The 9,986-nt window shown below is 33.6% G+C and overlaps 1 protein-coding gene across 1 annotated transcript; it reads right to left on the bottom strand.

Moving 5' to 3' along the window:
- Positions 1 to 7,912: 7,912 nt before the first annotated feature.
- On the bottom strand, positions 7,913 to 8,527 carry LOC137838715 (uncharacterized). Its single transcript, XM_068647945.1, has one exon. It carries the CDS (start codon positions 8,525 to 8,527, stop codon positions 7,913 to 7,915), a length of 615 nt encoding a protein of 204 aa, XP_068504046.1.
- Positions 8,528 to 9,986: the final 1,459 nt, after the last annotated feature.

A 9,986-nucleotide genomic window follows, 5' to 3' on the forward strand; every position in this document is an offset into this window, starting at 1 on the left:
AATCAGAAGGCTTGATAAAGAAAGTGTGGTAGGGTTTCTAGTTTCCAAGTATTATTCTTCTGCAATGCCTCCATATTTCCAAATTCATGTCTTGTTTCCACTTTTTGTCAATTAATGCCTCAGATACAAAAGAAGGTATGATTGTAGTATTTAGGCTTATGAGAAAGGTTCTTTAAATGGGGATTTTTCAAAGGATTCGTAATTTGCTAAAGAGTAGGTGGTTTAGTGGCTCTGGTTCCTTTTCCAAGAGCAATTGGGAGATCTAAATTATGGTCTACCGATGCAATAGGTTCTACAAAAGGGAGTTGTAATGATAGTTGAACTCTTGAACTTACTTCATGTAATGACAGTTGAACTTTTGGACATGAGTAGATCTTGGAATGGACTTTCTTCTTTAAGTATACACCAAATTTTTCCCAAAATTTGTATCATCAAGTGGTTTAATAACTGGTCTTGCAGATTCAGAATTTTGACCTGCAAATTCAGGATTTTGACCCACCTCTAGTCTATCCCTCTCTAGTTTAGTTTCAATGGGATTTCTCTTTTGAACCTGATCCAAAAAACATATTTGGGAATATAAAAGGCTCATCATCTTTCTTCCTTAAACTCTCTCCCAAAAAAAGAGGAGGATGATTAAACTAGCTAACTTGTTCTTGAAGGTGACATCCCTTGACACAAATTTTTTGAAAGGAGGATGAAAGCATTTATACTCTTTTGTGTGACAAAATATCCTAAGAAAACACATTTAATAGCCCTTGGGTCAAGTTTTCCCCTTTGTTGTCTATGAAAATGTACAAATGATGCACACCCAAATATTCTAGATGGAAGTTTAAGTGTATGAGTTATGTGTGGATAGAATAAGTCTAGAACTTCCATTGGACTTTTACAGACAAAAAAAGTGACAGTAAGTATAGCTTCCATCCAAAAAAAAATTTGGAACATTATTTTGAAAAAGGAGTGTCTAGTTTATTCTAGTAAGTGTCCATTTTTTCGTTCAACAATTTCATTATGTTGGGATGTGTATAATATGAGGATTTGTAGTAATCCCAAATTAATTCTAAACCAGTGACAAAAACTGTATAACAACAAAGCTAACATTATACTTTTGTTTAAGGAGAAAAAGTCATGTTATCATTATGCAATCATCAATATGGGTGATAAACCATATAGCCCCTGAAATATTATGAACTTTAGAAGGAACCCACACATTAGTATGAACAAGATAAAATTAACTTTAGCATTATCGTACCTATTTTTATTGATAGTAATTCCAAATTGATTCTAAATCAGTGACACAAATTGCATAACAACAAAGTTAACCTTATATTTATGTTTAAAGAGAAAAAGTCATGTTACCCTTATGCAATCATCAATATGGGTGATAAACCATTTAGCCTAAAATATTTGAAACTTTAGAAGGACCTCACACATCAATATGAATAAGATAAAAGAAGATGTGCTCCTTTTATTACTCATAAGAAAAGGTACATCTTTGTGCTTAGCCAGTTCACACACCTCACAATGAAAACTCTACATATTTAATTTTTGAACAAGGAATGAAACACAAGCTTTAAAGCATGAAAAGAAGAATCTCCTATTGACAATGTAACAACTATTTTTTTTATTAATAAATAATAAATAAAATAAAATGAGACACTTCAGGGGTGTCCTAACCCTTATACATAACAACCAAACTAGGTTTCCTAACACTCTACCGACTAAGGACCCAACAAAACATTACACTATACGCCAATATAATACACCATTACAAGATATTGAGACCTAACAAATACTGTTACAACAACCCACCAAAGAGACCATACCCTCAAAATAGGATGTACACCCATCACCTAAATAATATCGTTGCTAGCAGGCAGAAGTACTGTAACCAAGAATCAATCCAGACATACCCAAACATACAAGAAGGAATGGAGGTTTCAAACATCAGAGATTGACTCTTAATGGACATATTCAGATCTTCCATGTAGTAAAGACCATTTCATTCACTTCCATGTAGCATTTCCTTTCTCTTTCTAAATGTCTTATTGAGTTGTGATCACTTGAGATAATTTTTTCCATTCAACTGATAGGCATTCTACAATTCTCCTATAGTAGGCCTTGTCTCCGTTTTCTATTGTGTCCATTTTCTATTTCAGCCATTACAAATATGTGCAATTAAGGCACACCGAGGAAGAATGAATTTGAAAAAAAATAAAAATAAAGGTTGTGATGAATCATCTAGACACAAAATTAATCGTATGAGAATAAAGAATGTAATACAACAATGAAGGCTGCATATAGATCACACGATCAAGTGCTTCCAAGGATCAGAAGTTCAGATACCATCTCAAGTTTAGTTTAGAAGAAAATAATTTCTCTTATTCAGTCTTATTACTTACATCTTATATATATACACACATTAATTAATTGGATAAATTTGGAAACAAGGAGGAAACAAATCCCTGACTTGTGAGATTGATATGCTAGTAATAAAAACAAGATATAACCAGTATACATAATTAAAAAAAAAATATCTCGAAAAATCCAAGGACTAAATGTATCGGACTAAAATATCTGCAATTTAGATGAACTCAAAATTTCAAAACTCTTCCACCATTGCAGATTTTAGGGTGGTTTAAATCTAAATACTCACCTCTAATTGCTAGTTAGGAGATTGTTGTTGCAACTTATTTTTATCAGTAAATTAAATTAAAAAAGAGTTTTTAAAAGGTGTTCCAATTCTTATAAAAAAAATAAGTAACAAAAAAACCTGTAAATCAAACCTACATTCCAAAACCAGAATAACTTAGCTGTGAACGGTAGAATAACTCAGCTGTGAACCGTAAAAAGAGAAAAAAAATGACTACCAATAACTTCTTCCAGCTATTAACCAAAACAAAAATACATCAAATTGTTTTTTTATTTTTATCATCAAAGAATAAATAAAATAAAATGAGACACTTCAGGGGTGTCCCAACCCTTATACAAAACTCCAAAAACAAGTTTTCTAGCACCCTACCAACTAGGATCCAACAAACATTGCACTACAGATCAAGATAAAAACCCAGTACAAGATATAGAAACCCAACAAATACACTTACATCAACCCCCAAAGAGGTCACACCCTCAATCAAGGACATACATCCAACAACTAAAAAGAGTATTTGCCATCATGCTGAAGTACCATAATCAAGTGCCAAACTCGACAAACCAATACAAGACACAACATCCAACAGCTAAGCTATATCTTTGTAGCAGGTTGAATTGTGTCAAATAACTGCTAACATCAACAAACCGATCCTACGAGGAGGGTACAAAGATGACCTGCAAAAGGCACACAACAACTTCCCAACCTAGACACAACAGTAACAAAAAACGACACATATCCATTTGCCACAGCTCAAACACCATAAAGATTTCAACACCAAACCGATAAGCATACATAAAAAACACTTCCTTTACCGCAGTCCAGAACAAAAACATTATGTCCAAACCTGCCAAATTGAAATGACCAAGACAACCTGCACAAACACACAATACCTTCCAAACCTGGATAAGAATACACAAGAAACACCAAATATTAATCTTTCAAATACCTCATACAACATTGAGGTTCCAAGCACCACTTTGAGTAGAAAAAATTAACCACACTTTCCTTTGTCGTGACTCAGGACCAAGTCTTCCTTTGTGTTAAAGAGAAAACCTCCAGTAGATCTACGCGTCCGTTCTCAAAGATAACCCTATTCTTATGGTTCCAAATTTCAGTTAATATGCCTACCTTACCATATACCATAACCTTATCTGGGTTTGAAAACATGAAAGTTGTATAAAAGTTTAGGGTTACAGTGAAAGAATGATATAGAAATTCTTTTAATATCATGATACGTGTTAACTCTTCTAAAAGTTTAAGTCATTACTAGTGAATGACCACTTACCTACAGCAGAAATTAACGAAAATCACGATGCTGATTAGGAGATAAAAGATGGACCACTAAAGTAACACTGAAAAGGAAAGTCTGACGGAAATATGTACTGTAGTAGAAAAAGATAATAATTATGAAGGACCTTTTCATGTATGAAACAAGAATCGGTTTCTACTTTATCACTCCAAGTAGTTCATATACTACTGAAAAACCATTTTGCCCCTATAAAGAAGACAACAATAGAAGACAAACATGAATATAATGGTACAGTGAATTATTCTACTGGTCCACGTGATTGCATGACTTTGGGTGCATGGGTAATACAAATCATACACTGAATCTAACTGAGTATAATAATCAAATAATAAGACGGTGTAAGCATTGAAAACAAGGAGAATGGAACAAACAATATGTAACAATAGTTATTAAATTAAGAAAAACTACAGCAGTTTAACACGAAACCCAAATGCATGGATGATCGATGGTAGAGAAAGCAAAAGGCCAGCCACTTCTACTGTGCTTCTTTTATTGTAATGATATAGTATAATGGTGATGTAAATTAAAAAATGAAAAATGTAACTTTAATAACTCCTGGAAGCAAATGTTTCTAATTATGATATATCATAATATAATTTTAAAATTATTTTATTTTTTAATGAAATTTATTTCAAATAAAACAAATATTTGTTTAATTGTAATTTTTGGTGTAAAGTTGTGAAAGGATTGAATATTAAACATATCACTGAAAGAATAACTTGTTAACAACTTGACTAAGCGAAAGATTGTTTGTATTTTTTTTGTCGACAAAAGAATAAAATAAATTAAAATAATACTGGATATTTCAACTCTTATAAAAAGTTCAATATGCTATATAACCATCTATCAAAATCTATATTACACTAAAACTGAGAAAAACCAAAAAAGTTCCACCAAAGATTGTTTGTCCTTGTTATAGAAATATCAAAGCTAGGTGTCAATGTCTTATTTTCCATTTTGCAGAAGACAATGTTGTCTGAAGGGAAAACGAGAGGTTGTAAATCAGAAGAGAAAATAATTGGAAACGGTAAGACCATGTCGTCATTGCTCACGTGATTTACTAGCAAGCAAATTTACCTTTAATTTTAATTTTATAAAAAATTTAGATGTTGGAACTTGATTTTATCTCTAATTAGTGTATATGATTTAATATTATCTTCAATATAAAATTATATGTTTGTGTGTAATCTAATTCTATATTAGAAAGTTTATTTTAAGTTTAAATTAATCTTTCAACTGATTTATATAGAGAAGTTCGCTGTTTTATATATATTATAATCAAATTTCTAATCCAAGTAGATCTCCAACATCATCTTTTATTTTTCTTCACATATTTTTTTCATTTACTACTTAAAAAAATGAACAATGATATGAAACAAAAAGTAAAAATACTTCAATATCTCTGTTTTAATTTTATTATTGGAATAATATGAAATTATTGTTTAAAATTTTAAAAATAAACAGAAATATTTAAAATGTATAACATAGACTTACGCCGATGTAATATATGTATTTCTTATGCATGAAAGTGACAGATGGCAACGGGTTAAAGGTACATGGACAAATGATTTTTTATGTATACGTAGATTGATCATATATATATATATTAATTGCTACAATAAAACATAACACTAAGAAAAACTCAATTTATCTAAGGAATAATTTTGCAGGTAATAGTCAAAATCCGTAGGTAACTATAGCAGGTGGAACTCGAAGTCCTTTAAGTAATGACCAAAGAAACTTTAACCATTATGTACTTGACCAGACATCGGACATCGTTCGTTATCAGGCATCGGACATCGGCACCTGTGGAGCAGGTCGACTCGGTGGACTGGTCGAGATAGTGGGCCACGTAACTGGGCGCTCAGAGATGCGCGGGTTGAAATCCATATATATGAAAGACCTAGTCAGTAGGAAAGTGCATGCGGTGTGTATAGTACATTCGGGTCTAGCACAAGCAAATATCCTGAAGACACCAAGGCCCAAAGGCGCTAGGGTTTTCAGGGGAAAGCTGTAAATGCATGATACGTGAAGGACTAGGGCGCCCATAGTAACATATGGGCCCCATAATGCTGGTACATTAGTTGGTACCCTTGGTGGCCATGTTGTTATGATTGCGCACCCCAGAGAGGAAGATTCTATGGAGTTGTTATGCTGAGATTGTGTAACGACGTAACAAAGTGCTTCCCATCAAGCCCATTTTCACTTGAGATAGAGTTCTCGTGAGAGAAGGGGTTGTTACAATAAGGTAACCTAAAAAGCAGACTATAAAAGGGAGTTGAGATCCCTGGTAAAGGTACATTGTTTCTAAGATTGGAACTGCTTACTTACTTATTGTTTCTATAAGCCCTAAACTGACTTGATCGTCGAAGTGCAATCAACAGGTAGAGTCCCCTCTGTTTCAACGGAGCCGCTTTCTAACATCCAAAAGGAAGCACAGAATCCACCAGAAATAGAAGGAGCCACCGCTTGCCTTTGAAGTCAACCGGCGACCAGGTCAACCGACGAGAACATTTGGCACCCACCGTGGGGCTCGGTAAAACTAGGTCTCATCCACAATCGTGTTTTGAGCCATCTAGCAACATGAGAAATACGAGACAAGGTACATCTACACTTGAGGAAGGCGACAACGTCACCATGCAACAACTCATGGAGACCATTCGCGCTTTTCAGAAAACAGTGGCGGCGTCTAAGGCTAATCAGGATAGGATTTTGGTTGAGGTTCAAGCCGAGCAGACTGTTGGATCTATTAGTGTCAAAGTTCAAGAAGGGAGGGGTGAATTGAAGTTATAAAATTTTTGCAAACATAAACTGGTTTGCAGTATATCAGAGGAAAAAGAACAAATTGATTTTAAAAGGAACAAATTGATTCTTCAAAACACTTTAACACAATCAGAACTTATTCAAATTAGGATTGAGATCAAACAGTGAAAGTTAATAGAACCAGATTGGTTAATTTTTAACAGCTTGAAGAACATAGATTATACGAAAAGATCAATCAAGTTCATTCAACACAAAGCTTCAAAGAGAATGAATATTTATCGAAGATTTAATGAAGAAAACTATTCGTCCTTAAGCCAATTAAAAACACATATTCAAAAGGTTTTGTTTATGTTTAAAGAACTTTTCTAGATCAAGAAGAACAACCCAGAAATAATAGGTTTAATTTCAAATGAACAGATTTCGTTCTTGACAGATTAACCAGAAATCAGAAACGAGTGCAGGGATGAGAAGAGCAATGCAATCACACTTTATATTGGTTCACTCATAATGAGCTACATCCAGTTTCACCTTACTCCAAGGTGGAATTAACTAAAAACCAGTTGCAATCAATTACAACAAACAACAGTTCTTGAACTGTTAAAAGAAGAAAAACCTGTTTTGGAAGGAACAAAAAAACTAGAGAGCTTTTTCACATTGTTCTTTATTTCAGGATTATATCCTAGCCCATTTTTATTAAAAACAGCATTTTGAGATCCCAACAATGTTTCAAGATTTTCTCTACCTTTGGTGAAATTTGATAAGGTTTTCAACAGATATTCAACTTGTTTTTCCAGCTTCTTACAATTTTCACAGGTTTTTATAAATGCATGCAAACATGTCAATTCAAGACTAACAAGATCAGTTTTAGCTTTATGTAATTCTTCCTCAAGTGACTTAACCTTAGGTTCAAGTACCCTGTTTACTTTGTTCAGTTTGCTACATATAACAGCCAATTTGTTTGCTTCATCATGTGTTTCCATAAAAGCAATTATTAGTTGATCATAACTTTTAGAATCAGTGAAAAAATCACTCACCGAATTAGAGATTGATCCTTCATCATTCACCATAAAGCACATATTTGCTTCTTCACTTCCAGTTGATGAGTCACTTGTTGAGGAAACTTCATTTTCTTCCCAAGACATATATGCTCTTTTTCCTTTGCCTCTTTCACTCTTCTTGCTTGCTAGTTTTTATTTGTTTTGATTGTTTGGACAATCAATCTGTATATGACCTGGTTTACCACAACCAAAGCAAGTATAATTAGAGGAATTTGAGTCATTGGATTTTGAGTACCTTTTTCTTTGTTGAGTTTTGGCTCGGTTCTTCCTTTTAAGGAATCTGCTGAATTTTCTGCTGAGCAGACTCAAGGTCTCATCATGTTCAGGATTCTCCTCTTCCTCACTTGTATCATGTTCTATGTTAGTCTTCAAAGCAATTCCTTTGGCTCTTTTCTCCACTGTTTCTTGTTCTTTCAATCTTTTGAGTTCTAGCTCATGCTCCATCAATTTTCCAAACAATGCAGCAGTGGACATCTTGGATAAACCTCTGGATTCAGAGATTGTTGTTACCTTAGGTTGGCAGCACCTATCAAGGCATTTCAGCACCTTTATGTTGAGCTCTTCCTTGTCAAAGACCTTACCAAGACCAGTGACATGATTTACAATATGTGTAAACCGTTTATGCACATCTGCAATGCTCTCTTCTGATTGCATCCTGAAAAGTTCATATTCTTGAATGAGTGAATGCTTCCTTTCTAGTTTCATATCATTCGTGCCCTCATGGGTTACTTCTAGTACTTCCCACATCTCCTTGGCCGAGTTGCATTGAGATTCTCTAAAGAATTCATCTATATTCAATGCAGGGGTAATGATGTTTTTGGCTAGGGAGTCATATTAAGCCTTCTTCTTTTCACTTTCACTCCAATCAGACCAAGGCTTCTGTACTGTTTCTTCTTTAATAACCTGCATAGGCACAAAAGATCCACTGACCACTGCATCCCAAATACCCATGTCAATAGATTCCATGAAGATTTTCATTCTAATTTTCCAGAATGCATAATTCACACCACCAAACATAGGAGGTCTATTAATAGACGCACCTTCAGCTAAAGGCATTTTAAACATAGACATAATGAAAACACTTGAGTAAAATACAAATCCTAGCTCTTGATACCAATTGTTGGGTCTATTAGTGCCAAAGTTCAAGAGGGGAGGGGTGAATTGAAGTTATAAAATTTTCGCAAACACAAATTAGTTTACAGTATATCAGAGGAAAAATAACATATTGATTTTAAAAGGAACAAATTGATTCTTCAAAACACTTTAAAACAATAAGAACTTATTCAGATTAGGATTGAGGTCAAACAGTGACAGTTAACAGAACCAGATTGGTTAATTTTTAACAGCTTGAAGAAGACAGATTATACCAAAAGATCAATCAAGTTCATTCAACACAAAGCTTTAGAGAGAATGAATCTTTATCGAAGATTTAATGAAGAAAATTGTTCGTCCTTAAGCCAATTAAAAACACATATTCAAAATGCTTTGTTTATGTTTAAAGCACTTTTCCAGATCAAGAAGAACAGTTTTTATAAAGTCCAGAAATAACAGGTTTAATTTCAAATGAACAGATTTCGTTATTGACAGATTAACCAGAAATCAGAAACGAGTGCAGGGATGAGAAGAGCAATGCAATCACACTTTATACTGGTTCACTCATAGTGAGCTACATCCAGTTTCACCTTACTCCAAGGTGGAATTAACTAAAAATTAGTTGCAATCAATTACAACACACAACAGTTCTTGAACCCTACAAGAACCATACAACCAAAGTTGAAAAACTCTATTTCAGCACACCTTGCACTCCAAGAAACCCTATGAAAGAGTGACTAACACTTACACCTTTTACAAGAAAGAATAAAGGAAAGATAACACCTTAAAGAAGATGCAAGAACAAAAACCAATTGTCCCAATTGAAGAAAAACCAACACCAACACCTTCACACAGATCAAGGTTCTTCTAGAACAAGCACACTTGAAGATCCCTTTGGAAAAACCTTTCAAAAGCTCATTTCAATCCTTCATCTCACATAAACTTTTAATCTTTGTTAAAACCATGATTGCTCAACACCCTTTCATGTGAGAAAAGCCTTTCATTTTATAGAAATCAGTTTCTAACAACTTTTCAAAAAATAGTTAAAAAGCTGTTATAAAAACAACAAATTGATTTTAAAACTAACAGATTAATTTTTAGGAAAACTGCCAGC

This window comes from Phaseolus vulgaris, chromosome 4, assembly GCF_000499845.2.
Source record: "Phaseolus vulgaris cultivar G19833 chromosome 4, P. vulgaris v2.0, whole genome shotgun sequence".
Taxonomy (NCBI): Eukaryota; Viridiplantae; Streptophyta; class Magnoliopsida; order Fabales; family Fabaceae; genus Phaseolus; species Phaseolus vulgaris.